The sequence below is a fragment of the Sparus aurata genome, chromosome 6 (assembly GCF_900880675.1).
Source record: "Sparus aurata chromosome 6, fSpaAur1.1, whole genome shotgun sequence".
Classification (NCBI taxonomy): Eukaryota; Metazoa; Chordata; class Actinopteri; order Spariformes; family Sparidae; genus Sparus; species Sparus aurata.
The window spans coordinates 11,639,940-11,666,294 of NC_044192.1; the positions used below are offsets into that span (position 1 = coordinate 11,639,940).

Consider the following 26,355-nt stretch of genomic DNA (forward strand, 5'->3'; position numbering starts at 1 on the left):
TGAAGTGGTTCTTGTGTGTATTTTTTGGCTTGCGATCTTTAGTTAATAAAGCTGAAATTGTGTTTGCCTTCCCGTCAGGTTTTGGTTCCTTCGCCTGTGGGAACCTGCACAAAAGTCATGAGCGATAATTAAACGCCACACCTTTCTTAATCAGGTTAAGTGTCGGAGTGCTTTGGCTAACCAGTTATTGCGATCGGCGGTTTCTCTTCAGTTTACTGTGGCTCTGTGGTTTCTTACATTCGGCATCCGGGTAGGCTTGTTGTGCTGCTAAGGTGCTACCAGTTTTCTCATCAGTGTCCTCATATGACCTCATGAATCTATCAGTGTAAAATGAAAAGAGGGCATCTGTGCCAGGAGCCTCATAAATCTAAATATCACCAGTGCCTTGTTTTTTCGCTGTTGGGTGGATTACATAGTTCGAACTGCAGAGGAATGAAGTTTAATTCAGGTCAACAATTACGTAGCGCAGCAACAACAGCTGCAGCGACTTTGACAGCATGCGCTTGGAATTCAGAAGGAAAAATTTTTTTAAAAGGGTGGAGTAAGCAGAATTTGAATGATCTGCCCAGGAGCAATTCCACCTCCGCAGCCAAAACCTAGAGGGGCGTGACTAGACGCAAACGAGGTGTGACGAGACTCTTTATGTTTCTCCGGTGACTGTGACGAATGAGTAAGGCTGAGCTCAAATTTTCAGATTTCATGATGGCTCATTAATGAACAGTCACTGCCGCAGCCTGAAGTAGATCTCTGTCAGCTTTATTGACGCTTTAAAAGTGGAGGTTTACAAAAAGACCATTTCGGGATTACACACACGCACATGGAAACAGATGCATACACCACAAAATAAAGCCGTCGCTACAAAATGTAAACACACATCACCGCTGTCAACGTTTTCATGGCAAACAAATCAACTCCGATAATGGAAAACATGATCAAAATTATTCTTTTTTTTACAATGTTCTTGTTATGTTATTAAAACAGCAATATCAGTGCAATATAAAAAATGTTAACCCTTGTGTTATTATCTAATGATGTAAGCTGATGGTACCTCATTAAACATTGCAGGCACACACGCAAAATACATAAGAAGTGTCCGGTGTGAAGGATTCAGGAGGATCTTTTGGCACAATGAAATACAATATTCATAATAATTTTTTCATTAGTGTAAATTAGTGTTGTGTCTACAGTCTGTCACGACCCAATGTGAAGAGAGACTCCAGAAACAGAGTCCAAAGCATGCCGAGCACACAGATCAGGAATAACAAACTTTAACTTCATGACTAGTGTTTATACATAATGCACATCTTCATCAAACAACACAAAGACTCACATCTTTCTAAATAACCTCCGGTAATCAGGACCTAGCCTCCATCTCAAAGCGTTCAAAAATCCAACAGCCGCTTTAAAAGGCTGTGAGTCTTTGTGTTGTTTAACTCTGATGAAGACATACATGGTGACCAAACATTAGTAATTACATAAAAGCTTGTGTTTTTCCTGATCCATGTGCTCCTGTGTACTTTGGACTCTGTTCCTGAAGTTTCACTTGATGCTCGAGTGCCCTGCTCTGAGAGCACCGCACAGACCTTCAGCTCCATGACGCAAACACCACTTAAACAAACCACATACAGAAACACATCTAATGCAGTTATGTGTGTGGTCTGTCCGAGTGGTGTTGCCGTACCTCACGGTCCAAGACAGCTCTGGAGAGAACCTTTCGTTCTCACCAACTGAGCGAGAACGTGTCTAAAAGATGTCTTTTCAGCGTCTTCGCCAACGTTCAGGGACACCCTTACAGGTTTCAAAATTAAAGTTTGAACAATGTAATTTTTTTCAACTACAATCACAGAACAGAACTTTTAATGAGGGCCAATTTTTGCTTCATGCTGCAAAAAGTAGCCTCAACCTCAGTAGTCTGAATGAGGCATGAAGTTTTGGTCATCCAACCTTTATCAAGTAGCATTAGCCCTACTTGAAGGCTGGCCGTCATTAAATCTTTTCATTTTGAACCAAAACAAGTTCTTTAGATGTCTATAACTGAAGTTAAAAAGATGTCTAAAATCCCGTTGTATCAACTTTATTTTTTTCAAAACGCTAAAAAGACGTCAGAAAGAAAAAGACATCAAAAAAACTTTCACCCAGTGGATGTCTTTTTAACATTGAATGGACATCTTTTGGACGTTTTTGCTCAGTGGGTAGCAACCACCGTGGAGGAGAGTGAGATGAGGGGTATTCAGTTGGTTGCCATCTGCAACCTCAGCGCTAGATGCCACTAAATCCTGCACACTGGACCTCTTAAACACAGCTATTAAAACTAGAAAAGTCAATAAAAACCGGTTGCTGAATTGTAACCTTCACCTTTTTCCCTGCGAATAAAAAGCAACCTTACAGCATGTACAGGGCTACAGCATGTAAACAAACGAGTACAGATACATGTGTGACAAAACATATCTTAGTCTCTGTGAAATGAGGGAGGATGGCCTCATAGTGTTTTTCGTCCGGCGGATGTGCAGAGGACTTGTTGGTGAGTTACTTCAGGGAACACCATTCAGGCTGCCGTGCTAGTCGACAACTTGAAACGACTTGTGCACCGCCGAGGTGACGTCATTCACGAATGAGGACTTGGACATCCCTCGCTGTGGGGAAAAGAGTTAAATATCAATCAGGGTTCCACCTCAGTAATTATGCTGAACTTGCAGTAAGTGACACATTGACAAACAAAGCTGCGTTGTGCTCGCGGCAATTTGTCGACACCGCACATCCAGTCTGGGGTTTGAACGTGTTCCTATCATAACGCATCTCGCTAATGCGCTGGTCTACGTGTGGAGACACAGTCCAGCAAGTGTCCTGAAACCGGAGCTACTAGATTCCTCGGCCGTGTCACATTCGTGTCCCATTCACTTTCACTGGGCACTTCCCTAAGAACACCGCCTAATCCGCGCAGCTTTCTCCTTCAGTTTCTCACAAATACCTGAGAGAGGTGTGGACGTTTTGAGCCGAGGGTAGGGAACAGAGAGCACACACCCAACGCATTACAGATCTTGGCACTGAGTGCAAAGCTTCAACTCACCCTTTTCAGGACGCTTTGTAAGTCTTTATCTGACCACAGGTTGTAGAGGAGCAGGGCTGCAGCTTTCTTCGATTTGGGCAAGTATCTTAGAAGGAGAGACAGAATTGTTGAAGATCAGTTCGGACTTGTTGGAATCTAACACGCAGACAAAAATATAATGATGAGTCATAGGTATTCCCCGTATCTTGAATCATCTTATCTATACATCTAGTCAGCTTACCCGTTTTGGCTGATATCTTTCAGTGAGTTTATCAGGTTGTTGTTCAACAAAGGCTTGCTCATCTCAGGCTCCTTCATCAGCAGGCAGTTGGCCGTCAGGCAGGCCATTGCCAGCGTGTCATCGGACTCGTTCCCTGTCTTGGTGCCTGCGCTCAGGGTTCCCAGCAGCCCCGGCAGGGCTTTACGAGCTTTAAGTAACAAAGCAAACAGAGCCCAGTGGCTGTTTAAGTCGAGCAAACACTTGTAAAAACTTGTAAATGATTGTTTGAGATGATGGATTTCAAAGGTGATGACCCACATCTGACATCTACTGATGTCTAAAACGATGGTCTTTTTCATATATGTTATTGTTTTAAGTAGCTTTTAGTGGTATTTATGTGTAAAACAAGCAGGAAATTTTTTTTCAAATAAAGAGAAAATATGTTAGAAGGGAATGAATGAATGAATGTTTGCACAAGCAACATACGACCAGTTTTTTGTCTTGTGCATGCTTCTTACCTAAGCTATTGTGCAGGTTCGGGTTTTTGGTCAGGTTTCCTACCAAAGCCACGGCGCACCTCTGCACGTTGACTTTGTTTGACTGGATAAGAGGAGTAATGGCTTTAAGGCCGTTCAATTTCTGCACAATGATCTGGCTCATTACATCCGAGACCTGCGAACACACGCAGCATTATAAACCACTAATGAAACACCAGGTTAAGTGCACACACACTTAAAAAAACAAAACACGTAAAGTTGGCTTACAAGTTGTACTGGTAGAAAAAATATTTACACTGATCATTAACCACAAGCTATAATTGCACAAATGTATATTAAAAATGAGGTTTTTCAGCCCTGGTCAGTTTGTAACAGCAGCACACATTTTTTTCTCTTACAATGCCTTCATTTGCGGTGAGATTCTGCAGCGTTCCCAAACAGGTTTCCTGTGTTTCTTCTTGCTCGCTGCAGCCAAGCAACGTCAGGTAACTCTGCAGAGTTTTGGAGTGAATCAGCCAACCTGCTCCGTTAGGGTGTGGATCCTCAACCACGGGGTAGTCAAAGTGGCGCTGGTGAAGAAAAAAAAGGGAGAGATTGTCCTCAAAATGCAGCCGCTGCGACATTTAGTTTATAGAAATTAAAACATTTCAATACGTGATTCTTTGAAGGACAGGGTCGTAGGAAACATATGGTATGGATTTGAAGAGAACATGTTGCAGCACGTACGCAGCATGCAACACACTGAAGCGTGACATGTGTAAAGGATTTAAGTTAAGTTAAACACTTCAGGGATTAGACAACAAAGCCTCAGACTGTAATTTAACCCGTTTAAAAAGCTGGAGTGCAATTACAATTGGCACAGTTTTAGTAGAATTGACAAACGAGTCACACGGAGGAACAGGAGTGATGACAAGGTGACACTTACAGGCGTCTAGACAAACCAACAGGTGGCTGTGGGTAGCGTCTACAAGTAATTTTAATGTGCTGTCGACATTAACAAAGTCCCTAAGGTGTGATTGTTTGTGTGTGATGTGAAGCTTCGCACCTCACGTTCCAGCGACTTGCTCTGCTGACTGAAGCAGCCGATGGGGCTGGTGTCGTCCACGCTGTTGCTCCTGTTGACGGGCTTCGCCAACGCCGTGATCCTGCTGAACAGAGCCGGAGCCTCGGCCTCCAGCTGGAACGTCAGGTTGTGTAGGATGCACAAGCAGTTTTCTACGCACTGTTTTTGACAGGGAGACACCAACAATCATGTCACTTTTTCCATGTAAAATAAACTTTTTAAAATAGGTTCAAAGGTTTCGCTGTCTATCGAACATCGAGAAATGTAACTAATAATAACCGATAATTAGGCTTGAATACAGAAATCGGTGATGCTAAAACGTAAAAATAAAGCACGAAGTTTCTAAAAAGTTCTAATTCTGACAAAAAAGTGTATCTATAAAATCTATATCTATAAAACATGACAACGGTGTAGCCCTGAATCTTAATTCAACCCCAAGAACTGTATAAATCATATAAATGGGACAAGTAGACAATTTAAGTTATGTTCTCCTGAAAAAGACAAATTCAGTCATCATCCAATCACCCTCATTCTGATGGAAAGTTGCGTGAAGTTTCACAGTCCACGAAACGTTTCAGACAACAGACAAAAAGGTGCCCTACAGGTTGCCCGACGTAAATCCAAGTTTCTGGAAGCCCATACATCCCAAATTGATTCCAAAAGACGCAATTTTAATCTTCTATTCACAGACAAGCTTGTACAATTTTACCCTTTAAAAAAGATCTAAATGATGTTTTCTCAAATCGAACGTTGGATCATGAGGAGTCTTGAGTCCCCTTCTGCTTCAGTTGTTGAGGAGAACGCTGTTTTTCTGTGGCGTTTCAAAAATGTATCGTGGACCATGAAACTTCACCTGACCGTCCATCAGCATGAAAGTGAGCAGATAACGACTTGAATTTTTAAGGCCAAAGGCTGATTGACTTCACACCGCTGCTACTCGCTGCACTGACAGATGATGGTGTAACGTGTGTGTGTGTGTGTGTGTGTGTGTGTGTGTGTGTGTGTGTGTGTGTGTGTGTGTGTGTGTGAGTGACAGAGGGAAACACGATGAGATCGGGAGGAACAAACACTGATTTTTTTACCTTATCATCTGGTTTCTCTGCGTCCACACAGTCCTGGATGTATTTCACCAAAGAATCGATCAAACCTCGACATTTTCTCATTGCCTGCCTGTTGCTTTGCTTCGTGCTACTGAGGTTTCTGTCGTAAACAAAATATATGATAAGTTATGTGTGGTATATCGATACATATATATGTATATATATATTAAATGTGATGTGTTAAACAGTGTTTGAAACACTGACAGTAACGCAGACACACAGATCAGAGCCACTGCTGTGAGTGTGGAAATGTGATGTGATGTAAAGAATATTGTGCTTATTTATGTTGATCTTGCAGGAAAGACAATCAAGGAAATGAACAAAACACAGCGACAGCCGAGTTGAACAAGCACAGCCTTCCCAGAATGACTACAGGAAGTCAAATGTTTACACTCAGAGCCATGTATTTGCTGATGAAGTGTGAGATAACAGTAGCTGGTTTGATTGATGTTCATGTCGTACATTTGAATTCAGAATGAAAACTATTTAAGAGCCATCAGACTCTGCTGCCAGACGCTCCTCAAAGTGATCTTACATAAGGGCTTATTCATTGTTTCTGACAATCTTCTAATGATTTGGTAAGAAGATGAAGGTTCAGGCTCTGTGCACCAAGAAGAAAAGAAAATACACACGACGGTAAAGCTCCATTAAATCTCTACGACTCTTCAGACAAAATTTATAAAACATGAAGGCAGAATCTACTGTGTGCTGTTGTATTAAAACATCAGGTTTGGCAAAGTTGTGCAGTAAAACACACATTTCTCATACAGGTGACTTAATAACCAACGTTGGAGTCAATGAACCAGCTTAAAGACTGCATTATTAATCTATCTTTGTCCACATCTGACATTGCCTGAACATGTGTTGGCAGCGTTCAGGAGTTTGAAGCAGCAGCTTTTCTAAACATATCACGAGGTTACGAGTGTGGGACCGAGATCACAAGACTATTAGTGGGAATCTTGTAGGTTTCGGTGTGTGTTTCTGTGATTTACATCCTCCCGATGATTCATTCACATCTATGACGAACAAACCGACTTAACCAGTTTCGTGCCGACCTCAGCTCGTCACGTATCTTTTTCTCGCGCACATCATCGTTTTCAAACAAAATAAATCTCTGGGGGAAAACAGTCTTGGTAACAAGCTGTACTCTGATCCCTGGTGCACGCTTGATATCTGCAGCTGTACTGATGGACGTATATACATGTGTTTGGCCACACAAAAATAAAGAGATCTTAAACCTTCTGTTTTTCTCTTACCTGAGACATCCTGTGGTGTGAAAGAAGGACTCGGGGTCGCTGATCCGGTCAGAACCTGTTGTGTGAGGCAGGACCACGCGCTCCATTAAGACGGGCAGGGCAATCTTCAGCAGGTCCGGCTTCAGGCTGTCAGCAGAGGACAAATTCCACAGGAGACCTAGAAGGGAGAATGAAAACCTCAGCTGTTTGAGAAGCGCGTCTGTCGAATGTTCATTCACTGACCGTGGGAGAAATATTGTTTTTCAAATCATGTTGTTATTAGAGGTTCCAAAGCGGCATCATGTTTTGTTGATCCTGGCCGCGCCTGTGGAGAAAAGCAGTGTGAACACAGCAGCGTCTTGTGGTTAAGAGCAAACCCTGACATAACTGCACGTGTGTTTGTTTTGAAGGCGAAAGAATCGTAATACTGATTTTCTTTTTTTATAACTGATGTTTTTGCAGGATGCACGCCATTAAAAGCATCTATTTGTGGCTATGTACGATAAAAGACTCCAATATCATCAACTTTGTCGTTTCAGCGCCGTGCCGGAGCACCAGACTACAGAGCGACTTCTTTCCTCAGGGTGAGAGAATTCATCCTCAGCGCTCGACCGTAACAAATAGTTTGAATTTTATGACTTGTGTGACACGGATAATTTAGACTCTGACCTGGTGACAGGCATCAAGAACGACTATACTAACTATACAGAAAACTCACAGAGTGTCTCATTTGCTTCCAGTATGTGCGTCATATAGAGGCATCAATGTTAAAGTGATGAACTAGTTATAAACTCCTTGTGATGTGTTTAAGGTTCATGGACATTTGACTAATCTATCAGATGTTTTAGTTACACTATAACCTCTGTGTCAGTTGGATAACAGAGGTTACATTTTCATTTAATACATTTGCATCAAAATGGACATTTGACTTTTATTAAGGGAACAGCAAAGTTATTTTAAATGACACTCAGGAAAAGCTCTCGGTGACTGACACCAGGATCTACACAGGATTAAACACAAGTGGCTCTCTGACTTGTTTGTAGTGTGTGTGGGTGTTTGATAGGTAGGTGTGTGCGTGTTTGAGTACAAGTCGCACACTTCAAAGCTAACTCGTACCTGTCAGCTGTTTCTGTACCTCGGCGGAGTCCGTATCACGGAGCAGATTCACAGCCTCCTCGACGCCGCCGCAGCGATGGATCTCTTCCTTGTTCTTGTCGCTTTTAAAGGACAGGTTCCGGAGGGCGGCCGAGGCTGCCTGGTTGACCTGGGTGCTCGTGCTGCGCAGCAGACTCACCAAGGGGAGGATCCCATTGAGCTTCAGCACCTGCGAGACAAGAGGGCTTCAGGAGTTAGCACAGCTGAGGAACCCCAATCATTTACCACCATGAAGTGACAGTGAATTATTCCATGTGAGGCCTCTGTTTTCTTTTTATCACAGTGAGTTTACTGTGAGAAATGGCAGGTGAAAAAAAAACATGTCAGCAGCAAGGCTCCCATACAACTGCCCAGGAGCTTGAAATGAGAGCTGGGCAATATATCAGTATCATATCATAATGGTATGTGATACGAGAGTTTTCTTGTTCTTAGATTTGGGATATTTTTACATCACAATTTTGCAGATGTGTTTTCTTTAACTGGTTTTACACTTCATTTTGTCATTTTCTGAACTTATCAGACTTGTTCTAATACTTGACTTTCCCCACTTAGCCATTATATGCACGTTACCAATGATTGTTTCTTCAGTATCAATATTCATCCCTGTAGTGTTGTTGCTATACTGATCTCTAGGTATTTGGTGAGAAATGTCATGATATTTGATTTTGTCGCCCATTCCAAGCATTTATAAATTGCTTTTGAGGAGATTTCAAAATATCGAGATATAAAGCGTGTCGCTGAAGATTTAAAGGCCCCCCAAAAAAACAAGTTTACTACATGTTTCAGTTGTATTCCTTAAGATTTAAAAAATAAAACTATGTTTTCCGGGTCATTATTTTAACAGCAATAGCTATTCAATATGTTTTCATCCAGTCATGACCTGTTCTAAATGGCAGGTTTAACTCTCCGTGGCGGAGTCCGCCATTCCTGCACAGGATTCAAATTACAGTTCCACAAAGGTGGATATCTCACTGATATCAAGCTCACTGTTTACAGTTCACGCTCCTAACACCGTATCAGTTACTGCGGATGCAAAGCATCCTTTCATAACGCTGTTGCTTTACTTGGCTTATATTATTAAAAAGCAGGATATACCTCTTAGTCTTGCAGAATTCCCTTAATGCTAGGTTAGCAACAGAGATCCCAGCTGATCCCATACATATACACTAAGTTGAAGCTTTTAGTTGTAGTTGTGCTCTTACATTTGAAGAAGTTAATTTATGTCATATTACACTACATATTATGATCTTAGTTCGTATTATGCAAGTGTGGTACACATTCCTAAATAAAGTGGATTCTAATCAAGCTGCCTCACAGGAGACCTGAGGCCCTGCACAGGGAGGGGACTATGGTCTGGTTTGCTGGTCTTCTGGAGGTGGAGTTACAGAAGCTACAAATCTGAGAAGGTGAGGGAGGTCAAAGGCAGCTTAACAATCAACAGGTTAAACCAGCCGGCCGGGGTCACTTCACATGGAAAAGGTCAAATCAGGTTTGGACACGGAGCGGAGCACATAATGACTGGAATTTCAGTTTGGCAGAAAAATCCATCCATTGTCAGCTGCCATCCCTCAAACTTCCCACTGAAAGAAACCAAGACGACCCACCTCCTCTTTGGCCTTTTCATCGATGTAAGTGTTGTGCTGTATGTATGCTGCTCCACAGTGCTGATATGTCTCGTCCAGGCTGGACAGAAGCTCCACGGCCTCCTTCATGGTGATTTCAGTTGCTGCGACGTTGCCATTTGACCTCCAGGAAAAATAAAAAAAGCAATCAGAATGTTTTTTTTAAAAAAAAACACACACTGTGAACAAATTCTTTATCTCAGCACGTTATTCAGATCGTTTGAAATTAAGGAATTGAATCACGTGAGTTAGAGATAATAGAAATTCTGCTCACTCACCCAAAATCTGCTTTGCTCTTCACGGCACTCTGGAAGACGCGAGCCTGCGATGCCTTGGGCCCGTCGACTGTGCTGTACACAAACTGACTGCTTGATTTGTTCTGACCCGAGCCATGAATAGTGTTGCCGTGCACAAACTGTTTGCTTGATTTCTTCTGACCCGACCCATTCATACTTTTGCTGTACATGAACTGCTTGGTTGATTTGGTCCGACCGAAGCCGTTCATGGTGTTGAGCTGAGGCTGGGACTTGGTGCTCACCATGTACTGACTGGTGGGCCTTTCCGCCCTGTAGACGCTCATGTTGGAGAGGAGCCTCTGCGGAGGAGCAGCACGTTTTGGCTGCCACACGATTTCGGGCTCGCTGCGGCTGGTGTTTGTCTGAGGGACCGCCATGGCGCCGAGAGGGGCGTAACCCCTATGGTACTGATAGGTAGAGGCTGCCGTGTTCGTCTTCAGAGTGGATCCCTTAATGTTGCTGACTGAGTGCCAGTTCATGTTTTTCTCAAGGCTGAGCTGCAGATCCAAAAGCATATGTTCACAATTAAAGACAATCCTGTCTGAAGGGAAGGCGTAATTCGCCAGCAACTGCGTGATTGACAGGGAGCTGGCAAAGGCGAGTCAAATTGTGAAACAACTTTTTGGTGTGCTGGTTGTTGCGTATATAAATTACAGGCAGCCTCTATAGAAGAGTCGTGTAAACACATTTTTGTGCCATGAGGCAGAAAGACTCTGGGAGGATGTGGAAACAGGTTTTTGAGGAAGAAACTAAAATAAAGTCAACTGGGGACAAAACAGCTTTCAAATTCTGTTTCCTATTACTGTTATTAGGCCCCGACAATACGGTCTATAAAGTGTTGTATTAAACTGCAAAAGCTAATGAATGCTATCAGTGTTGCTTGTGTCATTTATGCACCATTGGTGAAATATATTACTTTCACGTTGGTTTACAGGGAGTAACAAGTCGACCGTCACACCAGCGCTGCAGGCAGGATTATAAAAAGATTCCCCACATGCAAAATAAATCTGTGACTGGCCACCGCAACTTGTAATACGATTTTCAAATTATTCTTATTTTCTCCACATTCCTTTATCCATTTTAACGTCTCAAAAGTGATTGATTAGTCCATTAGTCGTTGAACAGAAAGTTAGTTGGTGACTATTTGAATAAACATGAAAAATGCCAAATATTTGCCTGTTCAAGCTTTTCAAACACGTGGATTTACTACTTTTATTTGATATATATGAAGGTAAGTAACGCATTTTTCACAATGTTTTGTCACTTAATGGAGGAAATTATTTGTTAATTGCACTCTTTATGGTGTTTTAAATATTTTTACACGCTGTAAAAAATGTTAATTCAAAGATAGAACGTTCTAACACCAAAACCAGCTGAAACTGCGAGATCTGACAGTGACTTCAATTAACAAAAAGTCAGGAAACCAATTACATCAGAATCAGCTATTAATTAACTATTAATAAAACTGCTACATTTAAGTTGCAGGAGCTAAAAAATCTGAACAACTTAATATGATACTTACTTTACTTATTAATTCTAAGGTGACCTGTTTCCTGGATTATTATCTTTTTAATTAGAGTCACTGATTTCTCAGTGTCGGCTGATTTTGGTCTCAGAACATTGTATCTTTGAATTACCATTTTTTGTAGTGTGTAAAAGTATTTAAAACACTATCACGATTGCAATTAACAAATCTTTTTTTCCATAAAGTGACAAAGAAATTGTGAAAAATGATTCACTTACTATCGAAAACTGAAATAGTTCATTTACCATCATATATGTCAAACAAAAGTCGTAAATCCACATGTTTGAAAAGCTCGAACAAGTTGTAGTATAATCAACTTTTAAAATGTACAGTGTAACAAAATATCACATTTGTGAAGAGTTGTAGAATTCAAAGACAGAAATCTCACATATATTCCTCTATGGCAGTAGTTCTCAATCTTTTTAACATCAAGGACACCTTTTAGTAAGGGTTTTACTTTTGGAAATTTTAAGGTGTATCAAACTCATGACCAAAATATTCATATATGTGATTGTGGTACTTATAAATGGAATGATAGCAAAAACATGTGTTTCTCTTCTTTTGCTGGGATCCCTCCAACAACCAGGTACCGCTGCTCTATTGTGGCTACGGCCCTGTTTCAGACATAATACTGACTACACACTGACGATAACACAGCCGGACGACTCACTCTTGTCAGTCAATGGTGTGATAAAAAATAAGATAAGATCTTTATGACTTACAGCTCCAGAATATCCGTTTCCAGAGAAGACGCTTCCATTGGCTGCAGTAAAATGTGACTTCGGGGGATCGACGAACACAGAGTCATAGTCGTAAATAGGACCTGAGGAGAAAATGTGGAGGTTTATCAGCTGTTATCGTATGTAATGTACATACCTGAGATCACTCTTATTGATTTATGGCCTTTGTTTAAGGTGTTACATACTAGTTTGCCTGAGGGTAATGCTTTATGGTTTATGCGTCGATGGGATATTTAAAGTAAAACAGCCAGCGTGCTGTAAACTGACAGCATCAAACACAGGCCCAAAGCTGGGAATAGGAGTTCATGAAAGTCTGCATGGAGTGATGTACCTATTCTACTACTTTATATACCAGGTTTGACTTAAAAAGTTTTGGACATTGTGGTCATTCAGTTAAAACAGTGACCTGCTGTTATCTTGTTTTTCATACATGAACAGGCCTCAGGTTTGAGGAGTGCCCTCTATTTCTGATTAAAGCATTTCCTTAGAAATACATTATTGATCCCCATTCAAAGTCCCAGAGGTATGCAGAAAAATAGAAACTTTATATAATCAAGAACAAAAATACAAGAAATGTACATTCTACTAGAATATACCCATATATACAGTAATAATAATAACAGTAATTCCTGTAAGTCGGAATCTCTACATCAGCAGGCTTTAGACTGTCGGAGGTTTAGAGAGGTATAGAAACAACGAGACAAACCAAAAAAAGAATGGTCTTTTTAACTGCTTTAGATTTGTGTAATTAATTGGATTTTGCAGGGCTTTTTAACCCTTTATTTAGTCATTAATAATATTAATGAACTAATCATGAATGATTCTAACAAATACTGCGTGCAAGAATAAAATCTTCCAAAACATCTTTCTCCAGAAGGGCAGCGGGGATTTTTAAAACACCCCCACCCACGCACAAATAAGATAAAACAAGTCGTGACGGATTTTGTTAACATAGAACTTTCTTCTAAGGAACCAATTAAATACTATTTTCTGCTATTATCTATTGAAGTGTTCCCCTGAAAAACAACAACTGCCAATAAATGCGTCACAATGAACTCCAAACTCCAAGAAATCATAACTGATGCCAGATCAGACCATTCTGAGGAAAGATGACAACTTCCTGAAGCATTATTGGGATATAATGGATGATATTTAAAGCATTACAGGTTTATTTACCCATATAAAGGTCTTGTTATGGGTGTTTTAAAGGGAAATACTTCAGTCAATTATATTCTCATGTTGATGGAAAGCTGGGAGAAAGTTTCACAGCAAAACAGTGCTGTACAATTCTCCTTTGAATTTAAGCCAAATAATTCTTTTGAGTTGTAATCCAAGTCTCCCGAAGCCCTGAGACCCCAATTTGATTTAAAAAGACATTATTTACCTCCTCGTAACGTGTTCAGCTCAGGTAGCAAACTTCCGACAGGGTGCGTTTTGCTTTTATTTCCCCAGCTGCGGTGAAGAGTTTGTCTTAAAGAAAGGTGTAAAATAATGTCTTTACGAATCTATCTGGGATCTCGGGAGTTTCAGAGACTTGGATCACACCAGCCGGGCTGTATGGAGCCATTTAATGTTTCTTATTCGTTTGTGTTTGCTCTTTAACATTCTAAAACAAGTCCCCATCTAGTCATTGCTCCTGCTGCAAATCTGTTTCACTGCGAAGCTCCAGAACTGTTGCACGAACTGCGAAAACTTTCCCAACTTTCCATCTGCATCAGGATGAGTAGGTAATGAATTTTCATTTTTATAGGTGAACTTTTCCTTTAAAAGGAAATTCCCCCTTAAAAAAACAACATTTGCTTCTGAATTTATCACAACCAACTAAAACAGCTTTAACTTCTGTCTTTTCTTCCTCTCTAATCGGTGCCAGATCACATCATTCTTTCCGGCAAACTTCCTGAAATATTAAGAAATTATGAACTACAGCTTCACATGTTTATTTAGCAACATACAAGTTGTGTTTTAAATCCTCGGGGAGACTACAGATGAGTCCTGGACGAAATCACTCCACAAACTTCTAGGATTTTACGCTGAGATAAACCCAAAATACTTGAGTCCAGTGTCGTGTCCAGGGCCCTTGAGTACAGGCTGCTCTTACTTGTGGGAGATAAGGTGCTGCTGCTCTTGGACTTGGTCCTCCTGATGGTTTTCTGCACTTGCTCCATGACGCGCTGCTGGCCCGACCGATACTGGTTGACGGACGGCAGCGCCAGCGACGTGTCGTCCACATTCACGATGGAGATGACGGACTTCAGCGGATCCAGACTCATCATTTTGTCTGTTTATTTTTGGGTATTTTATTTTATTTTTTTTCACCCAGCAACCAAACAGCAAGGATCTTTGCAGGAAGCCAGTCAGCTGCGGAGTGACGGAGCGGTGATAAAAGCCCTGCACCTTGCCCTGCCCAGTGATTAGACCGCGCCCACAGACGAACACACACACACACACACACACACACACACACAATACGAGCTGAGTTGCAGGGAGGGAGGGAGGGAGGCCTCACCTGTACACTTTCTCTCACCGGTCCTGACAAATACACCTCTACTAATACTGGATGAGAGCATTTCCTCCTCTACTGTACTCTGACAGAGGACACGTCTACATAGTCATTATTTATATTGTATATAGTACTTAAAGTTTGTATTTTGGTTGTATTTGCACTTGTTTAATGTACCCGCTGCATAGATAACTTCATTTCCCCTTGGGGATTAAAAAGTTATCTATCTATCTATCTATCTATCTATCTATCTATCATCCGGGAGTAATTGGACTTAACTCTCCAGTGTTTATTATCTGACAGCTTTTAATAGTTAAAAACACACACAAAGAGCTCATATTACATTAAATAAGTGTGATAATTAATTAATTAAATTATCCAACAGCATATGCAAAGCAATTATTGGATTAATCAATTAGTCAAGAATGAAATGGGAACTATTTTGATCATCTTTCACCTCATTGGCAACATTTTATGATCATCCATCATTAATGGTGCATTTATAGTTTTGAGTATTTTTGAATAATCCAAAAATAAATGATAAGTGATGGCAACACTTTCTAATATCCGTCATTAAAACTTGATTGAACTTTAGTTAATGGTTATTTGATTGTTAACAATCACTGACGTGCTTTAAAAACAATATTTACATCAACAGTGAACACTTTCTTAATAAATTCTCCATAAAACCTGTCATTGTTTGATAACAGTCAAATAACTATTAAATGTAATCAAGTTTTAATGATTGTTATCAGAAAGTGTTGCCAATACTTTTCATTTATTTTTGGATTATTTAGACCAGGGATGCCAAAACCTTTTGCTCTTTGAGGGCCAAAACTAAAACTGAACAGTGGTAAAAGACCAAAACAAACACTGTTGCTGTGTTGTTATGATGCTGAATGGTCGCGGACCTGAAGTTACAGTAACTGACTGACTTCCTGCACAAAGTGTCACTCTGCTGCCAAAAAAAATATAATAATTAGAGATTCTACATATTTAAAGAAAATTATCACTCATAAACATAAACATTTATTTCAATTATCCTTTTTTAAAAATGGGTTTAATTATTTTCTCACTTGAAACATCTGCTGGGCTAAATTTAACCCTATGGCCGGCCACATTTAGTCCGCCACACTTTGGGCATCTATAATTTAGCCATTTATTTATTTCTAAAGAACAGATGATTAATCAAACAGTCAGAAGAATAATCTATAATGTACAAAATAGTTTAAAAGCTCAACCTCAAACAACTGAAACAGTCAGATCCTGCTTTTACATGAGTGCATGAGTAATGATAAGCTAATGATTAAATATATAATAGTATAACAGAGGACACTTTTCTGTGTTGAATATTTTTAATATTTCAAGTAGCCTACATTCTTTCCTCTCATACCTACAATGGTTACTTTTACTTTTTCACATTTTAAATACAAGCATTCAACCAGTAATGGAGTATTTTTACACTGTGGTATCAGTACTTTTGTGCAAGTACAGGACCTGGAAACCTCCTCAACTACTACATGCTTTTTTTAAAAGTACAATATTTCCCTTTGATACAAAGTGGAGTCCAAGTAAAAAGCATCAGAAAATAGGACGTTTACCAATTTTAAAAGTTACTATTCTACTTTTAATATTTCATACACACTTTGCTCATAATCCTGTGCATAACTTTTACTTACAACTGAAAAAATTATACTGTACTCCACTTAAGGATAAGTACTGGAGTCAGTACGCCTGCCAAAGATACGACAACCTTCAGATCAATGACAGCTTCATTTCATGATATCAGATTATGTTCAGCTAAATACATGATTACTGCTACAGACAGTCATTAACAGCCTTCTCACAATAAACGGCTTTAACCCCCGACCATTAACACTAAATGTTGCACAATGAGCACACAATCAGACTATCAGAGATAAGGAAGGACTAACACATAAAGCCCTCAGACGTGTGAATGCAAATTACAGTGAATAGGTGAGTAAAAGTAACCCTCCTCCACAGCTTAGTTCAGACCTGCTCACAGCGTCTGTGATTAAACCTTACCTGTAAGGGCTGGAAAATGATGCTGTCATTACAAGAAACTGGAAGACAGTAAATGTATTTATGAGTAGAAAATGATTTTATTTATTTTGTAGTGATGGAAACAGTTAAAACAGGATGGGACAGCATGCAGATTAAACCCATGGGTAAATATTTTGGGTTATACCCAGTGATGGATTCTAAGTACATTTACTCAACTACTGTACTTTCTGCTACCTAATTCTTGCACTTCACTCCATTTCAAATGCAGATATTGTACTTTTTTCTCCACGCAACTTTTTGGATTACTTGAATTACTAGTTACTTTGCACTTTCCAATCATTTGAAAAGCGTTGAACATTGGATCTAATGGACCCACAGTATATAGTTCACAGATATAAATATATGTGTAATCTATTTTGATACTTCAATAAATGTATTTCCAGATAATTATTTTTGATACTTTTGTAATACTGGATATTTTAGGACTTGTCTGCTCAAGTGGTATTCATATGGTGAACTTTCACATTTACCCAAAGCAATATTTTAACACGTTTTCTTTAACTCCAGTATGACTTTTTGGGTACTTACCTATAATCTCCCTTAAACCTACTGTAACTTGACTTAAATATATCAAATAAATGAACGACTTTTGTTGAAAATGAGCATACTTAGTAAACTTTTAAATCCTGTTTTGTCAAACTACACTGTTTCAATATCGCTGCCGCTCGAGTTGACACACCTATTTATCTTTTGAGACAGATTTTGGTTATTAAGTTTTTCTTGGTGACAAAGCCGCGGCATGTTATGGTGAGTAATGGCACTTTACCTGGTGAGTATCAAATGTTTTGTTTCGACTGGGAAAAAAATCAGAAACATTCAAATGTGCCACACCTATGGGCGCCTCTTGCCCTGAGGGGGAACATGTGTCAGCTGGCATGTTGGATCTGACAAATTCGGCTCTGATCTCACTTGTTCCATTGCCCTCGCTTTGCTGCTCAACAGCCAGTTTGGTGGAACAAAAGCTGTGTTCACGTTGAAGGTTTAACTGTCTCATGCACTTGTATTGCTCTCTAGTGGTGAAAGTGTATATCTGTCAGTGAATAACTTTGTCAGCTTCATCCAGAGCCAAAATCAGTCAAGAAGTGTGAATTAAATCTTTATTATTGCTTTCATAGTCATGCCCATTACAACTTTCAAATTGGAATGAACATCAGGTATTATACTAAAATCTATGACCTTCATAAAACTATGAACTACCAGGTGCTTTTTCCAACATTGATGTGAAAGTGTACACATTTTAAAAATGATTGCTCCTTGCTAGGCTCTCACTGGTGACTTCCTAGCTTACATAAAAGGAGGTGGTTTATCTGGTTAGTCAAGGTAGTGCACTGCACACTAATATATTAAGCATTTTAAATTCTCTACAGCACATGATGTTTTGTAAAACATGTCAAAAACATTAGGTCGAAGTTAAGTGCATATATGACACAATATCTGCAGCACATTCCCACTGCTATGCTTTTGGAAACAGGAGTGTTTTTTTTCTCAAAACATAAAAGATACTTAAAAGAAGTGCAAGAGAGTGAACATGATACACTGCAAACATGCAGATAGAGCGTGTCCCTTTTCATACAGTATAATACACTGAAAAGTCTTAACTGGTGCATGCGGATCTTTAAGGGCTACTGGAAGCTCTCAGCAATCTGTCCCGCAGAGAGAAAACATGTTACTGACCAATATGTAAACCTACACAACCCTCGGAGTGTCTGTATCGTCAGTGCAGCGGAGACCACAGGGCTACTTCTGTAAGTAAGCCCCACATAATCTACACCCATTACGGTCGTAGCCTGCCAACCAGACAAATCTGCAAGCTCATGATGATCTGGCAGATGTGTCTGGTACCCCCTCCCGTTCAGATTTCCAACCGCACTGGTCCATGTCGGGCCAATCATAACTGTTTATCTGATATTGGACGGGTCTGATATGAAACAACCGTGATGGCTGCGGGAGGGAGGGAGAGCCTAAATGTTTTCCCATCTAATGTGGTGGATTAAGGGTTTTGTGACTGTTGAACTTGTGGCAGTATTGTCAAAAATACAGATGTATCGATACATACTGATTCTGAATATTCGAAGCGGTTTCAACATTCGTTTTAGGCAGGATCGATACACCCTTACAAGCTGCCCTTTCTCACTCCGTCTACCCACGTACTTTTAGCTCTGCCTGCTCTCACTCTTCTGATGAAGGTCCAAATTAAATTAACGTTGATGCTGCTGTGCTTAACATACACTGAACAAGCTTTATTATATTTATCTTTTAATACAAAAAGTCACATTATATGCCCTCAATGTTTCCCTGTGGTATTGAACATTGTGAATTTTCAAGGTATTGTATCACCGTTAGGAATTCCAGTATCGAGACAGTACTTGACTATTTCTGTTTCTGTCAGGTTTGAATGGAGTGTGCTTCACAATGATCTCTGAGGTAAAATAAGAGTTTTTGTTGAAGGAGCCTGGCAGCTTATTGGACTTAAAACAAAGCGGCTGATTCTGGTTAAATAAAAATTGTATCACTCTTTAACAATAAGGTCTTTCTCTACTAACAATCTGATTCTCTCAGTGGCAAAAATGAGCACTTTTAGTCGACAACTGACTTTGACAGGTGCAGTTCCCCCAAGGATTACATTGCAGCCTTTGCAGTCTGTGTCGGAGCTGCTGACGGAGGCGATTTACTTTTTTAAAAACATTTAAACGGCAATATATGTAAGTATGTAGTCATATTCAAAGACACATCAATGCCTCACCATCACAGCTTATAGTCTGTTTAACATTGCTCAGCACTATGTTGCACATTTCGTTGCTCTGATTGCACCTCTACCCAGTTGCCGTGGAGTGGGCATTTTGGTCTTCCCCTGCTGATAATGCGACATGGAAATAAAAAATGGACCAATAGGTTCAGACTAATTTGCTGTAGGTGATTGCTAGGCTACTATGATTGTGTTGTGGATTCTCCGGATCACAAAAGGTAAGCGTGGAATTAGAAACATAAACAACTGGTCCCGCTTGGAACTACTGGGTGGAATGCAAGTCGGACCTGAGGCTTACAGAAGACAAATGGTCATATTTCTGACCTTTAAGAACAGCAGTAGCACAGATGTATCACACTATGTGATAGGAAGTATGTTTGCTGAAGTGCATAGAGGGAAATCTAGGGGTAAAAAAAGGCTAAAGACGATTATATAAAAAGTATAAAATTTCCACGCGTGTCCTGCACTACATTCAGAATCGTCCTTCATCATTCTGCAGTACAAATCTTAATCTCAAGAGCATAAAACACATTCAGAGGATAAATGACTCTTTCAAACATCCATCTTAAAGCTTACTTCAAAGGCTTTTCTCAGTGAGCCCACTTTGACCCAGTTGGCTCCTGCATTACTCTTCTGGGTCAAAGGCACTAGGCTCGAGACCCTCTGGAGGCCTCCGCTGGGAGCTGTGGGGCTGAGCTAAAGGAAAGCCCCTGAGCCTCTCTTGCAGACTTCCAACAGCCAGCCTCATCTGGTCTTCAGCCCCCTGAAGGGACTTCAGCTCCATGGTATAGAAGATGTACAGCAGAAAGGTGGTCACCAGGATGGCGAAGCACAATGCAGCCAGCATGTAGAAGGAAGTACGAGGGAATGGTTGCTCTGCTCCCAGGGCCAACCAGGGGACAGCAGCGATGGCCAGCTCCAGAAACAGCAGAGCCAGGCCCATCACTCCGGTACGTGTCGCTGTGTAGCGCATCCTCTCAGCACAGTGCAAACCCACTTTGACTTCAGTACGGGCCTCTGTCACGATGTCAACCAGCTCGGCCAACTTCCCTGAAGATGTGAAAGAGAGAAAGGACAAAGAGCAGTAAAGGATCTGCAAATGTTTTTGATTGGCTTCAACACAAGTCCATTAAGCAGTGAAGAGCCATGGAATAAGATTAAAGCTATGGTTAATTTGGCATACTCCTTACTTTTAGTACATATTAAAAAGTAAGGAGTATGAGTCTTCATAACATAGCAACATTTACACAAATACATTATCTTTTATTCTAGATACTGATCTGCTCACTGGTAAAAAAATAAATAAATAAAATACCTGCAGCAGCATCCTGACTCATCACTTTCCTGTCGTTTTCAGCCTCAGTTCGAGTGCGTGTCTCGAGCCTGAGTTCAGCCGTGAGAGCTTCATGGTCGGAGTACGGGAATGGATGGTCAGGGACGGAGCCTTTGGTGGTTGACATGAAATCACAATAAATTTCTGCTTTGGAAGAATCCTGGGAGTTTAAAAAAAAAAAGGAAAAAAGAAAAGAAAAACAGGGAAATGTGATGACTTTAACATCTTGCTGTGAACATGAGGGGATACAAATTTAGCACATGTGACGACACAAAGCTTTCACCCACCTTGAAGAGGATGTAGTCGATTCGAATTCCCTTCTCGAAGGGACCGAGCTCCTTTTGACTGATAAAAGGGTTGTCAGCTATTAGAGTCATACCATTCTCACATCCCTGCAACAGAAGATTGTTTGGAACATTTATTAAAGAAAAAGAAAGAAGTTAAAAGGAAAATGCATGTTTTCATCTTCACAGCCTGGTTGTTGTTTTCATAGTCTTGGCCATTATATCTGACAGCCTAATTCTTTAGATATTGCGCCACAATGACACTGCTGGATACAGCCTGACAGTTTTTTTCACAACTACTTCCTGACAACTGAAGTCGTTAATGCAAGAAGTTTGAAAGTGCCCAAGATAAAAACACCAGACATCGAGGGAATGGTCATCCAGCTTTTACATCCACATGAATAAAAAGAACGTGGTTGACTTGGGGGACTTGTTTTAAACATTTCTAACTGCTTGCTATGTGTGCTGTTGTCGAGCTGTCTACCACTGTAACTTCTCATTACTTACATCAAATTTAGCAGTCTCTGAATAAGAGTCTCGGAGTCCAGTGGAAGTCCTCAGTAGTCTGTTACCGAGGTCCTGAGGATGCATGTTGAGGTCACCACCTAAAATGACCAAATCTGCTCCAGCAGAGGTGTGGCTAACAGGAACAGAAAAAGCATTATTACCAGAGACACAGTATAACTCTGAGACAAAACATTACTGAGTTTGTGAAGTGTTTTACATTTTCAGAGGGACCTCTTCTACAGAGTCTGCCATGTTTCTACAGTGGACCAGACAGCAAATCAAACTCTCTAGTGAGGGTCTCTAACGTTTTTAACTGCAACAACAAGGGAGGGCGAGATGAGGGTGTTTTGTGCATTTGTGTGCAAGCTGCAACTTCACCACTAGATGCCACTAAATCCCACACAATGCATCTTTAACAATGCAAACACTATCACCAACTGACAACAGGCCAAATATGTAAATATACACCAGAGTAAACAAATCTTGCGTGTGCCGCTATACTATATGTGCAGAATACACAAGCAAAGACAGAGTACCGGATGAACTGCTGCAGCTCCCACGCCTGAACCACTCTGTGAGGTAGATAAGAATCCTTGTCTCTGCAGTACTCTGCATGCAGCTAAAATTAATGCACCGGGACACAGAAGGTTGATCAGTAACTGTATATAATATATACTGAGTATGGATGAGAGCTGATGTTGGAAAACCTTACATGGGTAACATAGATGTTGGCAGTCAGGCTGCCAATGTTTAAGATGGCCAAACCAACAGCTTTACCTCCGAACCAGTCTCCATGGTGAGCCTGGATATTATGAAAAATACAAAAGGTTATGAGAGAATAAGGAGAGAGGTTGTAACACTAACACACGCATATACATCCACTCTGAGGGTGAGGCGTGTACGAACTGGCTTCTGACTGTACTGCTGACTTGCTAACTCTATAAGAGCCTAAGTGCAGCTTGAGATCCGCTGACAGGTCTCTATTAATAATTCCCAGGTCAAGAATAAAACCAGAGGAGATCTGGCCTTTACAGTCGGTGCAGCTCGAGTCTGGGACGACCCGCTGGAGGAAATTGGGCAGCAAACCCTTTATCTTTGTTTAAAACTTTGATAAACATGTGATTTTTAAAAAAGCTTTTATTATCATCTGTTCAATTGCTTTAATCTTAATGATGTCGCTGCACCTTGCATTTCTCGAATGAAGTTGTATGATTCAAATTGTGGAAACACTTTTTGGCAAATAATGACATTATTGACAGTTTTGTTTTGTATATGTATTTGTAATGTGTATTGTGCAAAACATTTCTTTCTGAGTCTCTGGCTCTCCAGACTTACCATGTAGGGATACCCATTCAGTGAGTAGCGATAAAGAAAAGTGTCATGGATTCTGTGTTTGGTGTAAATAGCCAGTCCGCTGCCTATGACTCCACTGCAGAACGAGGGGAAGAGGAACACATGAATAGAAGTTTTACATTCCACACTAAACAGCAGCTTCAGCAGTGTCACATTATTGGTTAACGAAATAACTCACATCCCTATGATAAGTACATGTTATCTGTCATAGATGTAAGAACTTATCTACTAGAGTGGACATTTCTGTGAGCAGCAAAGGGGATTAGAGAGGTTGAACCTTTGATTAATCTCAGTCTTATGCTTTGGTATGGAGGTCAACAAAGAATTAAACTTGAGAAGTTAATCCTTATAGGTAAGGCCTAAGCTTCAGTTAAATTTTGCAGACTGATCAAAGTCATGAAGGTACATTTTTCTGACACTAAGGCACTTCAGGAGCCTTTTGAAGACAACTTGATCATTAATTGTATTCGTAGAATGGGTACATAACATGTTTGCACAGCAACCTTTGGATAGAAGCAAAAAAGTTACCTTTTGAAGTAATGAGAGTGAGGATGGGTAGAGGCAAGCTTCTGTTTCAAGGAGAGAAAGTCTTTCTCACTCCAAACCTGGAAAGAAAATTGATATCACTTTTTTTTTTTTTTTTTTTGCATAATTATTATTGTTCATACGAGTTTACAAAAAGATTAACTACTTAAGGTTGGTCTTCATTGCAAAAAATACAAAAACTAACTAAACACATGATAAAAAAGATTAAAAAGTCAATCAGATTAGTGACTCTGCAAGTTTTTGTCAAGATGGCTTCCACCAACCTCTTGCAGTAAGACAATATCATGCTGTTCCTTGCACAACAAATCTCCGATCATAGCATAGCGCTGAGGACAGTGTTTGCTGAGGTAGTGGATCCCCCTGAAAAACAAACAGATGGGTGTTTGCATGTGTTTTCATCCATGTATAAGGAGGACATAAAAAATGCATTAAGAGACGCTGCGAACCACAGTCACTGACCAGCAGTTTAGAGAGAAGACTCGGAGGCCGACAGAGTCTGTGTTAGCCATGCTGGCAGGTCAGTAGGTGTAATGATGGAGCGTCAGATCAGGTGAGATGACTGGGACAGCTCCTGGTGTAACACATGAAAGTAATTGTTAGAGATTGATTTCTATGATCTATTCCCAAATGAACGCTTTAGGTTATAGGAGAGTAATTCAGCAAGTTAACGTGTAGATCAAGGTAAAATACACAAAAATCAATTGAATTTATACACTACAAACTTATTGAACTAAAAAGGCACACACTCACGAGTCTCAGACAGATGTTTACGACAAAAATAAACATTTTAAAACGCACAGCAAGCACTAAAAGTGCAAACCAAGCAGATGGAGGCCTGACTTCAGTTCCAGTTCTGTGCTTTGTTTTAAGGATTCAGCAAAATTTCACAATTCTTAAATGGAAAAAAAAAACGAACAAATTTGTCGAATCTGGAATACAATTCTCTATACTAACATGATGAACATGTTTTTCCATTACTGTGGTATAGTCGACCCTGGTCAGGCCTCACTCTGTCACGCAGTGGGAAAATGCAGTTTGATTTTTCAAACAAGAGACAAAGTAAAGAGGCAATTGCATTCACTCCTTTCTCCCGGGACTGTAACAAAACACTAGCCCCCAAAAGAGTGCTGACATAGCTTTGCCCTGTCTGGAGAGAAACAGGGGGGACGCAGCAATGCAGTGAAAAGAACTGAGGGGCATCACTGTGGGTGAGGGCTCTTTTGAACAGGCAAAACTAATATTGATTATGTCTCAACACAGAGAAAGCAAACTGTGTAAATAAAGCAGACAATTAACATTAACACTACTCAAAATCAGTCAGGGACTTTGGCGTATGTGTGCATGGATATGCAATAAAAGTCGAATGCAATGTGTCGCATAACATTTAGGGACCAGATATAATCACAAATTCAGACATAAACAATCAAGTGAAACACTAAAATATCCAAACGTCTCTTACTAATTCAGTACAAAGTCACACAATGCATCTGTGAGTGTATTCAAAACACTGAGGGGATGCTGCACCACTGACAGAGGGGGTGCACGGACAGTAGATGTCGCAGGCAGGTAACATCACATCAACACTGACACAAGAGGAAGGAGGGGGATTTTCTCACGTCAATACACAGAAAAGGCTAGCGAAATCACTCCAGATTAAGTTACATGTGATACAAAATGCCGGTTCTAGGTGACGTTAGCTGGTAGACGACGTGGATAAAGTTTTAGCTAACATATCTGCTTCGACGGCTACATGTATTATCCTTCTGCCATCATTTATTAATTGAGATAGCGATGAACCGTTATGAACACATGCAGATTCATTATGAGGAAGATAAAATATCTTGAAGTTTATCACTGCAGGTATGCAGTTAGACCAGTTAGACAGCTGCTGAACAACTCTAGCTAGCCACTTAGCTTATGTCCGTTCACGGTTGGGCTAGCTACCGGCGTCTGTTGCCATGTCAGCTGGACGGTTTGTTTATTAACTAGGTTGGTTAATTTAACTCACCTCACGAACCTGTTGACGTCAGCTGTAACGTTAGTTAACGAGGCCGTTAGACGAGCGGTTCCACTCTTGGCTCCGGAGCCAAAACACTTCCTGTTAGCGTGCTAGCTAACTATGATTGTAAAAAATAGTTAATTATTATCAAACAGGACGAAGTCGGTCGGTCAGCATCAACACTAACTCAGTGCTGTTTGGCCACTTCCATCGCTGCTACGTGCTTTTTCCTGCTGGTGTAAAGTTAGCTCGGATAAAAAAGAATATTTGTTAAGACCTCCGGTTGTAGTTTCCCCCCAAAATAAAACGGGAGCTTGAGTTGCGCCTAGATTTTGGCGACAGGAGCGCATATATGAAATACGTTTTCATGGGATAAGTCGCAACTTTAAATACTTTATCATAAGAAGTCATTTTCAAATAACCACCTTTTGTAGAAAACCTTAGTTTGTTGGCTTTCACCTAACATCCGTTTTTGATTTAGCTAACTTGACAGCTGCTTCCGG

General features: G+C 40.4%; 2 protein-coding genes across 5 annotated transcripts; both read right to left on the reverse strand.

The window, feature by feature from the left end:
• Positions 1 to 740: 740 nt before the first annotated feature.
• On the reverse strand, positions 741 to 14,824 carry pkp1b (plakophilin 1b). 2 transcript variants are annotated; one of them, XM_030418728.1, is made up of 13 exons: positions 14,598 to 14,824; positions 12,482 to 12,582; positions 10,217 to 10,731; positions 9,921 to 10,062; positions 8,278 to 8,485; positions 7,183 to 7,339; positions 5,909 to 6,026; positions 4,809 to 4,985; positions 4,162 to 4,332; positions 3,785 to 3,938; positions 3,288 to 3,474; positions 3,068 to 3,152; positions 741 to 2,633 (listed from the first exon to the last, which is right to left on the reverse strand). In XM_030418728.1, the coding sequence occupies exons 1-13, from the start codon at positions 14,770 to 14,772 to the stop codon at positions 2,559 to 2,561; spliced, it is 2,265 nt and encodes a 754-aa protein (XP_030274588.1). In that variant the 5' UTR covers positions 14,773 to 14,824; the 3' UTR covers positions 741 to 2,558. The 2 variants fall into 2 exon arrangements, with proteins under 2 accessions (XP_030274588.1, XP_030274587.1); XM_030418727.1 differs by having other exon boundaries at positions 14,550 to 14,824.
• Positions 14,825 to 17,102: 2,278 nt separating this feature from the next.
• On the reverse strand, positions 17,103 to 26,348 carry smpd2b (sphingomyelin phosphodiesterase 2b). 3 transcript variants are annotated; one of them, XM_030419717.1, is made up of 11 exons: positions 26,278 to 26,348; positions 24,313 to 24,424; positions 24,117 to 24,213; positions 23,836 to 23,912; positions 23,290 to 23,383; positions 22,667 to 22,756; positions 22,491 to 22,573; positions 21,955 to 22,087; positions 21,451 to 21,555; positions 21,146 to 21,323; positions 17,103 to 20,880 (listed from the first exon to the last, which is right to left on the reverse strand). In XM_030419717.1, exons 2-11 carry the CDS (start codon positions 24,360 to 24,362, stop codon positions 20,456 to 20,458), a joined length of 1,332 nt encoding a protein of 443 aa, XP_030275577.1. In that variant the 5' UTR covers positions 24,363 to 24,424; positions 26,278 to 26,348; the 3' UTR covers positions 17,103 to 20,455. The 3 variants fall into 3 exon arrangements, with proteins under 3 accessions (XP_030275577.1, XP_030275576.1, XP_030275575.1); XM_030419716.1 differs by lacking the exon at positions 26,278 to 26,348 and adding an exon at positions 25,871 to 26,246; XM_030419715.1 differs by lacking the exon at positions 26,278 to 26,348 and adding an exon at positions 25,862 to 26,246.
• Between the last annotated feature and the right edge of the window lie 7 nt (positions 26,349 to 26,355).

Coding starts and splice junctions, on each gene's coding strand:
- pkp1b (XM_030418727.1), bottom strand. CDS start 14,772: ATGATGAGTCTGGATCCGCTGAAGTCCGTCATCTCCATCGTGAATGTG. Junction 10,732..12,481: donor GAAACGGATATTCTGGAGCT/GTAAGTCATAAA, acceptor TTGGATCTGCAG/CTCAGCCTTGAGAAAAACAT. Junction 7,340..8,277: donor GGTACAGAAACAGCTGACAG/GTACGAGTTAGC, acceptor TCTCCCTTCTAG/GTCTCCTGTGGAATTTGTCC.
- smpd2b (XM_030419717.1), bottom strand. CDS start 24,362: ATGGCTAACACAGACTCTGTCGGCCTCCGAGTCTTCTCTCTAAACTGC. Junction 23,913..24,116: donor ATATTGTCTTACTGCAAGAG/GTTGGTGGAAGC, acceptor TTTTCTTTCCAG/GTTTGGAGTGAGAAAGACTT. Junction 20,881..21,145: donor GAGTCAGGATGCTGCTGCAG/GTATTTTATTTA, acceptor TCACATCTTCAG/GGAAGTTGGCCGAGCTGGTT.